Source organism: Mobula hypostoma, chromosome X1 (genome assembly GCF_963921235.1).
Source record: "Mobula hypostoma chromosome X1, sMobHyp1.1, whole genome shotgun sequence".
Lineage (NCBI taxonomy): Eukaryota > Metazoa > Chordata > Chondrichthyes > Myliobatiformes > Myliobatidae > Mobula > Mobula hypostoma.
The window spans coordinates 49,162,050-49,177,982 of record NC_086128.1 but is presented as its reverse complement, the minus strand read 5'-3'; the positions used below and the strand labels follow the sequence as shown (position 1 = coordinate 49,177,982).

The 15,933-nt window shown below is 40.6% G+C and overlaps 1 protein-coding gene across 5 annotated transcripts in view; it reads left to right on the top strand.

Moving 5' to 3' along the window:
* ubtf (upstream binding transcription factor) overlaps window positions 1–15,933 on the top strand; it is a 79,261-nt gene that overhangs the window by 48,495 nt on the left and 14,833 nt on the right. For 4 of the 5 annotated variants that reach the window (XM_063037476.1, XM_063037478.1, XM_063037475.1 and 1 more), the window contains 4 exons: window positions 1,057–1,230; window positions 7,539–7,649; window positions 11,403–11,485; window positions 11,984–12,173. In XM_063037476.1, the coding sequence (XP_062893546.1) occupies window positions 1,057–1,230; window positions 7,539–7,649; window positions 11,403–11,485; window positions 11,984–12,173 (558 nt within the window). The remainder of the gene's footprint in view (window positions 1–1,056; window positions 1,231–7,538; window positions 7,650–11,402; window positions 11,486–11,983; window positions 12,174–15,933) is intronic. The other variant, XM_063037477.1, reaches the window with a different exon arrangement.

Below are 15,933 nucleotides of genomic sequence, written 5' to 3'. Positions count from 1 at the left end.
TCATGGGGTTGTTAGATTCAACAGCTTCACGCACCCCAATCATTCGTAAATTCTGCCGTCGCATCCTAGATTCCAAGTCAGAGTTTTTAAAAGTCAGAAAGTCAAGTTTCTTCTTCATTACAGTAATTATTTCTTCGATTTTCCCCATCTTAAGCTCACTTTGTTGCGCGAATTTTTGAAGATCAGATATAGCCGACTGATGTTCCGCAATGGATGTTTGCATCTTATCGATTGAATCGGCAATTTTCTGGAGATTAATTGAGATCTCCGTATGAATCAGGTCCATAACAGAACCTGCAATTTCCGTACGAATCATCTCCCTAACAGAGGTTGAAATTTCCCTCTGAATTAACTCCGATATAGCTTTCAAAGTCACCGGTGATTCAGTCGGAGGAAAATCCATGCCTTTCGGTTTAACCGGAGGTTTACCATCCTTGCCGTTTTTCCCGTCCTTAGACATAGCAAATCTAAGTTCCATCCAGTTATCAGAGAGTTCAATTTAATTCAAAGTATTGTAAGAGTTGATACCTTAATGGTTAATTAAAGTATAGCTGATCATAGAAAAAAAAACTCAGGTAATGGAGCGAGTCAAGAACGCGACTTCACTCCATGAGCGCTACCGGAAGTCCCCCAAAATAAACTTTTTCATTGTTTGTACTGGAGGTGTTTAAAACTTCATATTTTTTCCCTCTTGTCTCTTGGGTTTCTGTGCTCAATGAAAAGAGTAGCAATGTTGGAACTACACTTAATTTGTGCTGTGTACTTTAGTAAAAGTGCCATGGCTATAGCAGAAATATAAATCTGTGAAAGGGAAAAGGCCATATTGTTATCCCCATATGGGAGGCAACCAGAGTTCAATTTTTTTTTTAATTCAGTAATTCTTTGGACCTTGCAAAGTTCTGTTTTAAAGTGGAATTGTATGAAATGGTACGCTACATGATAATCCAGCAAAAAGTAGCTTTCTAAACTGCAAACTAATGCAATACATTCAGTTACTAAGTGTCTAAAGGAAGTGTTTACATTTTTAAAGAACTAATGATATTTTTGCTGCAACAGGAAAAATATCGACGCATGGAGGCAGCGGCAAAGGCTGAATCTGAGCAGAAAAGGCAGGGCTATGGAAAAGATGGAAAAGGCTCTGCTGTCCGTGGAAAACTGCCAGAGCCACCCAAGACGGCAGAAGAGATCTGGCAACAGAATGTGATTGGCGATTATCTGGCCAAGTACAGGGTAGGCGCTGAGGTAGTTGATAGAGAGGAAGAGACCTCTTTAAATGGATGGTGATCAAGGCTGCTTACCAAACTTGGCAGGACTGTGCATCCTGGTGGGAGGTTTGAAATGCTGGCAGAGACCAGACAGTTGAAAACATGTTTGTGTTTTTAACATGAGGGAACCTCCTGCTGTACAGTTTTTCAAAGAGGCTCTGTTAGCTTTTTCTTTTGACATGGTAACCAGAGCAGCTCCATCCACAACTCTAACTCTAATTTACCCGTTTTTTTTTTCTGCCTCAATTATTTCAACTAACCATCACCCCTTGCCTCCTTCCAAGCTCTTCATGAACTGTTCAGAAATCTGATGTCAAAGGGGAAGAAGCTGTTCCTCAAATGCTGGTTGCATTTCTTCGGGCTTCAGTACTTCTGACCTGATCTAACATCTGGGAGGTAGTACAGAAGCCTGAAGAACCACACCCAACATTTGAGGAACAGCTTCTTCCCTTTTGACATCAGATTTCTGAACAGTTCATGAACACTACCTTGCTATTCCTCTTGCACTAATTTGTTGTAACTTTTTAATGTCTTGCACTGTATTGTCACAAAACAACAAATTTCACAATATGTCAGTGATAATGAACCAGATTCTAATTCAAAAGTTGCTTTTGGGCAATTTAAACATTTGTTAGGGTACTTTAGCAAAATTTTCCTGTGTAACCTTGCGACTGCATTATGTGACTTGTTTAATGAATATCACAACTGTACATTTTATTACTGTTGATAGTTTTAGATTATCATTGCCTTGGACTGCACGTAGAAGAAGTTCTTTTGTACGCCACAGAAAGGTTTAACAAAACTTCACGTTTGATGCTTCCTTGATCATTCTTGTGCCAAATTCCCAAAAAAAACCAAGTTTTTTTTAAGCATGTTTGTTTTGTTTACCACATCAGATCTGCCTTTTACTGTTCATATTTCACCTCTGTTTGAGTTATTTGCTGACATCGATATCTTAGATTCGCCTATGAATTGTGTCCAGTGTATGCTTGCTTAACGGGGAAGAGAGTACACATTGAAATCCTGTTATTCCAAAGACCACTATCACCTCCCCCCTCGCCCCCACCAAAAGTTTGTTTTTAAGCAAAGCCACTGTGCTGTACTTTTCTATGACTCTGCTATTATGAAACTCATTACATACTTTGGCAAAATCATTCAAAAGTAATTTAGCAGAAGGAAATTTCCTAGACAATGCATTTCCTTGAATCTTTTAATTAAAAGTGAGTTCTGTTTCTTGGAATGCCTTCAATTTAGGAGTGATTTGGGACCAAATAATTCAGCTTCTTGTCCATTTTAAAATGTATCCCACATATAGGTACCAATGACATAGGTAGGAAAAGGGAAGAGGTCCTGAAAGGAGAATATAGGGAGCTAGGAAGGGAGTTGAGAAAAAGGACCGCAAAGGTAGTTATCTCGGGATTACTGCCTGTGCCACGCGACAGTGAGAGTAGGAATGCGATGAGGTGGAGGATAAATGCGTGGCTGAGGGATTGGAGCAAGAGGCAGGGATTCAAGTTTTTGGATCATTGGGACCTCTTTTGGCACAGGAGTGACCTGTACAAAAAGGACGGGTTACACTTGAATCCTAGGGGGACCAATATCCTGGCAGGGAGATTAGCGAGGGCTACTGAGGTGACTTTAAACCAGAATGGTTAGGGGGTGGGAATCAAATTAAGGAGGCTAGGTGAGAGGAGGTTAGTTCACAACAGGGGGATGGGAACCAGTGCAGAGAGACAGGGGGGTGTAAAGTGAGGGGAGAAGCAAAAAGTAGTAAGGAGAAAAGTAAAAGTGGCAGGCCGACAAATCCAAGGCAAACATCAAAAAGGGCCACTTTTCAACATAATTGTATAAGGGCTAAGAGAGTTGTAAAAGAGCGCCTGAAGGCTTTGTGTGTCAATGCAAGGAGGATTTGTAACAAGGTGGATGAATTGAAAGTGCAGATTGTTATTAATGATTATGATATAGTTGGGATCACAGAGACATGGCTCCAGGGTGACCAAGGATGGGAGCTCAACGTTCAGGGATATTCAATATTCAGGAGGGATAGACATGAAAGAAAAGGAGGTGGGGTGGCGTTGCTGGTTAAAGATGAGATTAATGCAATAGAAAGGAAGGACATAAGCCGGGAAGATGTGGAATCGATATGGGTAGAGCTGCGTAACACTAAGGGGCAGAAAACGCTGGTGGGAGTTGTGTGCAGGCCACCTAACAGTTGTAGTGAGGTCGGAGATGGTATTAAACAGGAAATTAGAAATGTGTGCAATAAAGGAACAGCAGTTATAATGGGTGACTTCAATCTACATGTAGATTGGGTGAACCAAATTGGTAAAGGTGCTGAGGAAGAGGATTTCTTGGAATGTATGCGGGATGGGTTTTTTGAACCAACATGTCGAGGAACCAACTAGAGAGCAGGCTATTCTAGACTGGGTTTTGAGCAACGAGGAAGGGTTAATTAGCAATCTTGTCGTGAGAGGCCCCTTGGGTAAGAGTGACCATAATATGGTGGAATTCTTCATTAAGATGGAGAGTGACATAGTTAATTCAGAAACAAAGGTTCTGAACTTAAAGAGGGGTAACTTTGAAGGTATGAGACGTGAATTAGCTAAGATAGACACTTAAAGGATTGACGGTGGATATGCAATGGCAAGCATTTAAGGATTGCATGGATGAACTACAACAATTGTTCATCCCAGTTTGGCAAAAGAATAAATCAAGGAAGGTAGTGCACCCGTGGCTGACAAGAGAAATTAGGGATAGTATCAATTCCAAAGAAGAAGCATACAAATTAGCCAGGAAAAGTGGCTCACCTGAGGACTGGGAGAAATTCAGAGTTCAGCAGAGGAGGGCAAAAGGCTTAATTAGGAAGGGGAAAAAAGATTATGAGAGAAAACTGGCAGGGAACATAAAAACTGACTGTAAAAGCTTTTATAGATATGTAAAAAGGAAAAGACTGGTAAAGACAAATGTAGGTCCCCTACAGACAGAAACAGGTGAATTGATTATGGGGAGCAAGGACATGGCAGACCAATTGAATAATTACTTCGGTTCTGTCTTCACTAAGGAGGACATAAATAATCTTCCAGAAATAGTAGGGGACAGAGGGTCCAGTGAGATGGAGGAACTGAGCGAAATACATGTTAGTAGGGAAGTGGTGTTCGGTAAATTGAAGGGATTAAAGGCAGATAAATCCCCAGGGCCAGATGGTCTGCATCCCAGAGTGCTTAAGGAAGTAGCCCAAGAAATAGTGGATGCATTAGTGATAATTTTTCAAAACTTGTTAGATCCTGGACTAGTGCCTGAGGATTGGAGGGTGGCTAATGTAACCCCACTTTTTAAAAAAGGAGGGAGAGAGAATCTGGGGAATTATAGACCGGTTAGCCTAACGTCGGTGGTGGGGAAACTGCTGGAGTCAGTTATCAAAGATGTGATAACAGCACATTTGGAAAGCGGTGAAATCATCGGACAAAGTCAGCATGGATTTGTGAAAGGAAAATCATGTCTGACGAATCTCATAGAATTTTTTGAGGATGTAACTAGTAGAGTGGATAGGGGAGAACCAGTGGATGTGGTATATTTGGATTTTCAAAAGGCTTTTGACAAGGTCCCACACAGGAGATTAGTGTGCAAACTTAAAGCACACGGTATTGGGGGTAAGGTATTGATGTGGATAGAGAATTGGTTAGCAGGCAGGAAGCAAAGAGTGGGAATAAACGGGACCTTTTCAGAATGGCAGGCAGTGACTAGTGGGGTACCGCAAGGCTCAGTGCTGGGACCCCAGTTGTTTACAATATATATTAATGACTTGGATGAGGGAATTAAATGCAGCATCTCCAAGTTTGCGGATGACACGAAGCTGGGCGGCAGTGTTAGCTGTGAGGAGGATGCTAAGAGGATGCAGGGTGACTTGGATAGGTTGGGTGAGTGGGCAAATTCATGGCAGATGCAATTTAATGTGGATAAATGTGAAGTTATCCACTTTGGTGGCAAAAATAGGAAAACAGATTATTATCTGAATGGTGGTTGATTAGGAAAAGGGGAGGTGCAACGAGACCTGGGTGTCATTATACACCAGTCATTGAAAGTGGGCATGCAGGTACAGCAGGCGGTGAAAAAGGCGAATGGTATGCTGGCATCTATAGCAAGAGGATTCGAGTACAGGAGCAGGGAGGTACTACTGCAGTTGTACAAGGCCTTGGTGAGACCACACCTGGAGTATTGTGTGCAGTTTTGGTCCCCTAATCTGAGGAAAGACATCCTTGCCATAGAGGGAGTACAAAGAAGGTTCACCAGATTGATTCCTGGGATGGCAGGACTTTCATATGAAGAAAGACTGGGTGAACTGGGCTTGTACTCGTTGGAATTTAGAAGATTGAGGGGGGATCTGATTGAAACGTATAAAATCCTAAAGGGATTGGACAGGCTAGATGCAGGAAGATTGTTCCCGATGTTGGGGAAGTCCAGAACGAGGGGTCACAGTTTCAGGATAAAGGGGAAGCCTTTTTGGACCGAGATTAGGGAAAAACTTCTTCACACAGAGAGTGGTGAATCTGTGGAATTCTCTGCCACAGGAAACAGTTGAGGCCAGTTCATTGGCTATATTTAAGAGGGAGTTAGATATGGCCCTTGTGGCTACGGGGATCAGGGGGTATGGAGGGAAGGCTGGGGCGGGGTTCTGAGTTGGAGGATCAGCCATGATCATAATAAATGGCGGTGCAGGCTCGAAGGGCTGAATGGCCTACGCCTGCACCTGTTTTCTATGTTTCTGTATGATTGTCCTCCAGCTTCAATTTGAGATTGTTGTGCTACTTTGAGAGTTGAAATCTTGTGTTAATGAAATGCCTAATGGTTCTAGTACAGCCACTAGAATTTGGAGCTTACTATTTTAAACACACCTTTTAAGGTCTGATCCAGGATTGAATTCAAAATGAAAGATGATTGGCTATGGCATCTTGGGCCGATGTCCTATCAGTTTTTTGAAAAGAAAGTTCTATTACAGTTCTCCATTGGTAGTTTCTCTGTCACCTGAGTTACTAATGGAATTATTTTCACTATCCTAATCATGAATTGGACTGTGTTGGACGTTGCTTATCTAATTGACTTGTATAACTCTTGCTTGTTGATGCCTGTCTCAGCTTTTGAATTGAAGAATTAATTCGTATCCAGCTTTGTTGATTTGAGCCAAGCTTTCAAACACTCAAAGTTTATGACACATTAGATGACTTAATTGAATTTCCTCTCATGGAGAATTGACATATTATCTGGCAAATTCCAGAGTGGGTTTTAATTTGAGATGACTCATTCATTTCGTCACTACTTTGTATTTTTGTTGATTCTAGTTGTGTTTTCCCAAGTTATGTAAATCTCATTCTAAGTTGTATACAGAATGAGTTATCCTCCAAGGATCCTTTCCATATTTGCACTGATCTGCACTAAATTGACACTTTATGGACTTAATGAAGTAGTCACTACTGTTTCAAGTAATAAATTAGTTTGCTTTACTGAAGGGCAAAATTGGTCTCAAAACAAATTTTCAGCAAATAAATCTCTCAAATGTGAGTGGTACTGATGTTAATTTGCATGTTCACGCTAAATGTAAGGGCTGGAATTGAGAGTCTAAGCTTTCTGGTTTGTTCCTGATCACAAAGTACTTTTCTTCCAGCCAGATATTCCACCATGTAGGATTTTATAGCTGTTTTAATGAGCCTGACTTGAAATACTCATCTCTTCCTAATCACTATATGGATTGACTTGTTTATTGGCAAGCATGATTTTTGTCTGCTTCTCAACTTTGATTCTAGGTTTAAGAGAATTCTGATTTGCGCCAGAGTTCCAAGTTATGAGGAAATCCGCAGGTTGAAAAACCCTTCAGTCCATCTGATGCTTTTTATGTGATGGCTTGTTTTTGAGCATGTGTTCTTCTTAACAGTTGCAGGCTGGATCAGTCTAAAAGACTAGACTAACTTTGAAGTTATTTTTCCTTCTGCATACAGGAACCCAGTGGTGTGATGTGCTTGATTTCACAACATTTTGATGTGTGCAGTGTAATGATGGTACTGTCTGCAATCTATAGGGCTGCCTTCTATGCACTTTGCACAGTGCATGTCAGTTTCATTGCTCTTCAGGGTCACGATTTCACCCTCTTAACACCATTTATGCTCAAAATTCCTTTTGGGATTTGTTTAATTTACATGAATGGAGGTTTTTGAAGCAATGCACATGCATTTAGTAGCGTATGCTTTCTGATTATGATCAGGCATATCTTTTTTTTTAAAGAGTGATCGCACTAAGGCGATGAAAGCAATGGAGGCAACTTGGAGTGCGATGGAGAAAAAGGAGAAATTAATGTGGATTAAAAAGGCGGCTGAGGATCAAAAGCGATACGAGGTATACTCCTCCCTGATCCCCTTAAAACAAGTTCAATGCCAAAGCAACTAGCTCTTGACTGGATCAATTTTGTTTCTGCTCATGGGTTTATTGCAGTGATACTTCAAGTGATGACATTTGATTGTAGGATGAAAAGTGCAACACTTCAAAGTAAATTTGTTATCAAAGTACATCTGTCACTATATACAGCCCTGAGATTCATTTTCTTGCAGGCATGCTCAGTAAATCCAGCAACCATAACAGAATAAATGGAAGACTGTCCCCAACAAGATGGGCAACCAGTGTGCAGAAGACAAACTGCTGATACAAAAGAAAAAAATAATAATAAATATTGAGAACATGAGATAGAGTCTTTGAAAATGAGTCTCCAAGTAACTTCTGAAGCTATTCTGACCAATCGCAGTTCAGTCCATGTGGGTATTGACTGTTAAGACTATTTAATGTTTGTCCAGTCCTTGGTCACAGGATGGCCATATATTGTACGTGCATAGTGCTGTAGGATACTTTGGGATAGAGTTTTGTAAAGCAACATCTGCTGCTCTTGAATGTCGTAACAATTTTGAGGAAATGCCCTTAATGCTGTTTCCTTTTTTTGTTACTGTGAATACAGAATTGACAAAAATATTTTGAGCATTGTCTATAGAGAAGATTGGAAAGCTGTACCTTCCTCCCAATCCAGTGCTGTTATCAATTGGTTCATCACAAACAATGGTCCTTTGTCAATTAATGGTGCCATCAAATAACAGTATTGACCATTGGGCCAAGATCTTGGGGACACAATTGCATGGTAGCTTTGCTTTTGTTGGAAAACCAAATTGTTGCCAGATAGGGGATGGTTCCTGACCACCAGAAATATCAGTTTGCTGGTGTTTGAGATTTTAATTAGTTTTGAAACTTAAGATTGCAGAACTGCATATCAGATGAAGTAGTAGTGTGATTACTATGAAGATCGACCATTGTTGGAAAAATATTTCTGACCTGGAAGTGGTGTTTTGTGGACAAATGAGATCAGAGATCAGCCTATGACAAATTACATCAGAAAAACCCAAGCAAGGCTGCAGGACCGGATGGTGTCAGTACCAGGGTGCTCAAAGCCTGTGCTCCTCAGCTATGTGGAGTACTTCGCCATGTATTCAACCTGAGCCTGAGGCTCCGGAGGGTTCCTGTACTGTGGAAGACGTCCTGCCTCGTCCCTGTGCCGAAGACACCGTGCCCCAGAGGCCTCAATGACGACAGACCGGTGGCATTGACCTCCCACATCATGAAGACCCTGGAGAGACTTGTTCTGGAGCTGCTCCGGCCTATGGTCAGGCCACACTTAGGTCCCCTCCAGTTCGCCTACCAGCCCCGACTAGGAGCTGAGGATGCCATCGTCTACCTGCTGAATTGTGTCTATGCTCACCTGGACAAGCTAGCGAGCACTGAGAGGGTCATGTTTTTTTTGACTTCTCCAGTGCGTTCAACACCATCTGCCCTGCTCTGCTGGGGGAGAAGCTGACAGCGATGCAGGTGGATGCTTCCCTGGTATCGTGGATTCTTGATTACCTGACTGGCAGACCACAGTACATGTGCTTGCAACACTGTGTGTTCGACAGAGTGATCAGCAGCACTGGGGCTCCACAGGGGACTGTCTTGTCTCCCTTTCTCTTCACCATTTACACCTCGGACTTCAACTACTGCACGGAGTCTTGTCATCTTCAGAAGTTTTCGGATGACTCTGCCATATAGTTGGATGCGTCAGCAAGGGAGATGAGGTTGAGTACAGGGCTACGGTAGGAAACTTTGTCACATGGTGTGAGCAGAATTATCTGCAGCTTAATGTGAAAAAGACTAAGGAGCTGGTGGTAGACCCGAGGAGAGCTAAGGTACCGGTGACCCCTGTTTCCATCCAGGGGGTCAGTATGGACATGGTGGAGGATTACAAATACCTGGGGATACGAATTGACAATAAACTAGACTGGTCTAAGAACGCTGAGGCTGTCTGCAAGAAGGGTCAGAGCCGTCTCTATTTCATGAGGAGACTGAGGTCCTTTAACATCTGTCGGACGATGCTGAGGATGTTCTATGAGTCTGTGGTGGCCAGTGCTATCATGTTTGCTGTTGTGTGCTGGGGCATCAGGCTGAGGGTAGCAGACACCAACAGAATCAACAAACTCATTCATAAGGCCAGTGATGTTGTGGGGATGGAACTGGGCTCTCTGACGGTGGTGTCTGAAAAGAGGATGCTGTCCAAGTTGCATGCCATCTTGGTCAATGTCTCCCATCCACTACATAATGTACTGGGTGGGCACAGGAGTACATTCAGCCAGAGACTCATGCCACCGAGATGCAACACAGAGCGTCATAGGAAGTCATTCCTGCCTGTGGCCATCAAACTTTACAACTCCTCCCTTGGAGAGTCAGACACCCTGAGCCAATAGGCTGGTCCTGGACTTATTTCATAATTTACTGGCATAATTTACATATTACTATTTAACTATTACTATTTTTCTATTTCTATTTATTATTTCCATGACTATTACTATTTACTAATAGTAGTATTACTATTACTATTTTTATTACTATTTATTATTTATGGTGCAATTGTAACGAAAACCAATTTTCCCCGGGATCAATAAAGTATTACTATGACTAAATGATAACTGCCATCAGTTACATCCAAGTGTCTAAGTCTGTATGAGCAACTCTTGTTAGCATGAACAAATTCCGATGTATTTGTTTTTTTTACTCCATTTTTTTAAAACAAAAGTGATGAGCTGAACCCATAATAGTTTGTTTACTAGGGAATGTAATTGATTTGGCAACCCATTTATTATGTAAGTGCTAGGATTGTTGGGATTAAGCCGCCCCCCCCCCCACATTGAAGAAGTTTCACTGCAGAAGATAATAGCATCATAAATAATATCATAGACAATAGCATCCACGTAACTATTTATGGTGAAATCTTGCTTGTCCAGTATTAACTAACAATATGATTGGTTTCTCTAGGAAATGAAAGATTGTTTCATTAGAAAGACTAAGGCAGCATCTGCTGTCTGGATTAGAATATGAGCAAAAAGGAGAAGTTGGACAAGTGCAGAGTCTGAGGGGAGATCTGAGAGACTTTTTAAATACATGGAAAATATCGGGATAGATAGTCAGAATCTCTTTCTCTTCCCCTTTCCCGGGTAGAAATGTCAAACACCAGAGAACATGCTTTTAAGGTTTGAGGGGAGGGGCAAGTTTTTTGCAGAGAATGTTAATTTCCTAGAATTGGTTACCTGGAGTAGTAGTAGAATCAAATTTGGAGTTTGAGGTTTCCAGAGTTACACAAATATGGAAGGTGCACAGGAGGAGGACATTTATTATAAATTAGCAATATGATCTGTCCAGTGCTGTACTCTTCCATATTGTCTGTATATCTGCTTTATCAATATTCACAGAAAGAATGTTTAGTTGCAAAAGGAATTGGAACAGAAATTTAGCTGCAAGAATTGTTTCAATTTTTATTAATATTCATATCAACATTCTCTAATTAGATCATTATTGAATAGTAATCCTTGGCTCATTTCCTGTACACTTCTATCTGCTGAAGATAACTGAGGTTAAATACAATGAATTCTATCATTAACTGTTGCTGCATCTAGATATTCTAGTGTAGGAAAAAATATCTTTCAGCAAAGGCCTAAATATGAAAGAGACTAAGTGTTTTGCTTTTCACTTAAGTGTCTAAATTTGTTACTGAAATCCTGATTTACGAATGTTCTCTTTCAGAAAGAACTGAGTGAAATACGAACACCAGCAATAAATGTGAACAAGAAAATAAAATTTGAGGGAGAGCCAAAAAAGCCACCAATGTAAGTACTGCTGTCCATTATCATAGTCATTGAGAAACTCCTATAACACCCGAGTATCTGCCCAGTAATTAAATATGCACACTATCTCAACTGCAGTCTATAAATTGTTTAATTCATTGTCCTGTTGAATTGGGAGAAGTAGATGAAAAATAGAAAAGAAGGAAAGTGTCAGACTGAAGGCTGTGATTAGGAGGGAGGGATAAGGCTAAAAGAAGATGACTTGTGATTTATTACAGAAGGGTTATAGTTTTGATACAAGCTCATCATTTGCTTCCCTCATTCATTTGTCAAGACCTTTGAAACTGTGGCAATTCCTGTCCATTTTCAAAAATTTTAACACCCTGTGAGATTTGTAGATTTGCATCCAGTGTTTGAAGACTTTTGAATTGAGTTTTGTGATTTTTTTTTTACTAAAATTAACCCTGAGTTCATCTTGAGTTTATTTTGGTACTTGTAAACTGAGGAATTTTAATTGGTTGAGTAATTTCTGTGTTTCAGGAATGGGTACCAGAAATTTTCTCAAGAACTACTTACAGGTGGTGAACTGAACCATTTGAATCTCAAAGATCGGATGGTGGAAATTGGGAAAAGATGGCGAAAGGTTTCTCAGGCTCAAAAGGATCGTTATAAAAAGATGGCAGAAGAGCAACAATGTCAATACAAAATCAATCTAGAAGCCTGGCTTAAGGTAACAAGGCTTCCTAGCCTGCAAATGAAATGCAGAAAGTGGTGTAGTTGATATGTTCAAATATGTTTTGCCAAGTTTGGAAAAAGGCACTAGTTAACTCTCTCACTTATATAGCTGACTTTGGTTCACCTTCCTCTGAAGGTTAATGCGTACTTTGGAAAGATGTGGAAAACAGTGAAAATGGTCACCGAGTGAATAGCAAAATGATAAACTGTTCAAGGTGCAACCTTGCTGAAGTCTCACTACCATAAAGTGGCAGGGATAAGATAAAGAAAGTGGAGAGATGTTCTTTAAACATTGAGCAAAAGGACACAACCCTCCATTTTTCTTTCATCCATGTGCCTATATATGAGTCTTTTAAATGTCCCTAAGGTATCAGCCTCAAAACCACCCCTGGCAGGTCATTCATACTCTAGCCACTACTTTCTTTTTTTTAAAAAAAACAATCTCTGACATCTCCCCTAAACGTTCCTGCACTCACCTTAAAAGGATGTCTAAACAGCAACCTGGCTGGTGGTGTAGTGGCATCAGTGCTGGACTTCGGGATGAAAGGTCCTGAGTTCGAATCCAGCTGGCTCCCCTGTACGCTTTCCATCCGTGCTGCGTTATGAGCTGGTGATCTCTTTGGAAACTCACCCGGCAGAAGGCAATGGCAAACCACTGCTGTAACTTGCCTCGTACGCTACGTCAAGAGAGGCGTGGAAGGAAATGGTCTGCAAACCGGAAGAACTCCGGATGTAACATTCCTTTCCTTTCTGGTATTAATCATTGCTGCTATCTATCTCCCTCAATGGCATTGAAATTTTGCCCTTGTGGGAATTTCATTGTTGAATGTTGTTAAGTGATCTGGTATTTTCCCATATTTGAAAAGTATCAAGTCACTGATTCTTGAGACTTCGGCAAAAACATGTCCCACTAAGAAAAGTGCTAATTCCATTGAAAATAAATAACATTTTCTTATTTAAAATAATCAGGATTGATCTTATGAGGATCTTTTGCACCAATGCAACATTTTTTCATAAATTATGATTATATGATGGCCCAGTACCACAAAATCAGTTGCCGTCAGACCAGAGATCACTTCAATTTGATAAAAGTGTGAAAAAATAATTTAAAATGTATTTTTTACACACGCACACACACACACACACACACCCCCACCCCGATGAAGGAGAGTGAAAAACCTCTTTAAAACTAAAAGCAGTGAACTTTCAACATTATTTACTCTTATTTTGTGGTTGCTCAAAATGTGTCCCAAGTTTTTGTCAACACCATCACATATTTGTAAAAAAAAGAACAATAAAATCAGGCAACCACATGGTCAACTGTATTCCCGAGGACCCCCTTTCCACCCTCCACATCTGTTAAATGCAACAAGGTCAAACAAGCTCCTGTAAGTTTGCTATTTTTTTTTCAATATTCTTTACATATTGATGTTGCTACTGTCACAACCATGATATGTCAACACTGTCTCTTTTGTATAGAAAGAATTATGTTAAATTATGACATAAATGTATGCATTTTAAGTAGAGGCCAGAGACAGCTAGCAACAGAGGGAAAACAGGATGGCTCCTGTATACAACTCATATACGTCATGTAAAAAAAAAGTGTGTTTTCGTCACCACTGTCAGACATCAATGCTGTCAGGTTTTCTGTCTTATGGTGGTGACACATAGTTTGAGGGTGTTGACAAAAACATCCAAATCATCATCAATGGAGGCTTGAATATAATTTATGATCACAATAAATAGTAATATAGCTTGTAATGTTTCATTAACCTTTTTATTTATAATATACATAATTTCCCCTTTATTTCTTCCACACACAGGCCTACAATATTTCCTTACTTATATGTATCCCCAGTGACTAAAACCATAAATGAATTCAGTTGCACCATTTCATAATCATTTTATAAAATCTCACCAAATTAAACATAATTAAATTCATAGTAATTTTGCACAAATTCATAGTAATTCCATTAAATTCTGACCTTCCTTTTATGTATTTTAGGAAGTTATAGCTAGGCAGCAGCTATCAGTGGAGGAGCGAAGGCGAAGAAACAGGGAATACCAAAGAAAGCGGAGAGAGAAAATATATAGTGAGCCAGAGTTAAAGGAGGAATACCTGAGAAAGGAAAGGCAAAGATGGAAGAAGAGAGGAGAGGATGGAAGATAAAAACTCAGTGATTTGAATGAGAGGGAAAAGAGGAGTAAGAGAAAGGTGTGGAAACGTAGACAGCAAGAATCAAGAGAGTGTAAGAACACCCAGAAACTCCCTCAGATAATCCATTGGATCAGACTATACAGGAGCCAGTAGGCAGTCTATAGCAGGGGAAAGGGAAAGAAAGAAAACAAGAGCAAGATACTTGAGAGAGATGGAAGCTTTGAAAAATAAACTTCAAGAGATAATAAAAGATAGGAACAAACTGTAAAAGGTTTGGCGACGAGAGCAAACTATAACCATAACCATATAACAATTACAGCATGGAAACAGGTCATCTCGGCCCTTCTGGTCTGTGCTGAACTCTTACTCTCACCTAGTCCCACCGACCTGCACTCAGTCCATAACCCTCCATTCCTTTCCTGTCCATATATCTATCCAATTTCACTTTAAACGACAACATGGAACCTGCCTCAACCACTTCTGCTGGAAGCTCGTTCCACACAGCTACCACTCCCTGAGTAAAGAAGTTACCCCTAAACTTTTGCACTTTAACTCTCAACTCATGTCCTCTTGTTTGAATCTCCCCCACTCTCAATGGAAAAAGCCTATCCACATCAACTCTATCTATCCCCCTCATAATTTTACATACCTCTATCAAGTCCCCCCTCAACCTTCTACGCTCCAAAGAATAAAGACCCAACTTGTTCAACCTTTCTCTGTAACTTAGGTGATGAAACCCAGGTAACATTCTAGCAAATCTTCTCTGTACTCTCTCTATTTTGTCGACATCTTTCCTATAATTCGGTGACCAAAACTGTACACAATACTCCAAACTTGGCCTTACCAGTGCCTTATACAATTTCAACATTACATCCCAACTCATATACTCAATGCTCTGATTTATAAAGGCCAGCATACCAAAAGCTTTCTTCGCCACCCTATCCACATGAGATTCCACCTTCAGGGAACTATGCACCATTATTCCTAGATCCCTCTGTTCTACTACATTCTTCAATGCCCTACCATTATCATGTATGTCCTATTTTGATTTGTCGTACCAAAATGTAGCACCTCAAACTAGAAATAAAAAAACACAAATCACTAAGAGAAAGAAGAGCAGATGCAACAGGGAAGCAAAACCTTCCATGAGATGGTTGGGAGAAGCCTTTGCAGTACTCATCTCTATCATATTGCTGAAGGTGACATGCAGACATATGATGCATTCCTTTCTTAACCACTAAAACCTGTACCAGCAATGAGGAAAATCCATCAGGTCATACGTTACGGAAACAGCATCCATTGCAGATCATTGTCATGTTTCTGCAGTGAGCCACAGATGTGCCAGTGTTACAGCCCAACAACATTTCAGTTGACTGAAAATACACATGCCAGGGTACAGGCTGAGGAGAATGATGGCCCTACCACAATGGGAAAGAACAGAGGCCCTTTGGCACTGCTGATGGAGGAAATGGAGCAGGAACCCTGGAGTGGTCCTGACAGGACTATGACAGATATATCTGCTGGTGTCATTATTTGTGGAGATTGGCTTGCAGTCACTTATGACCAAAATTGGTGGCTAGCAAAGGCTGTCACTGTG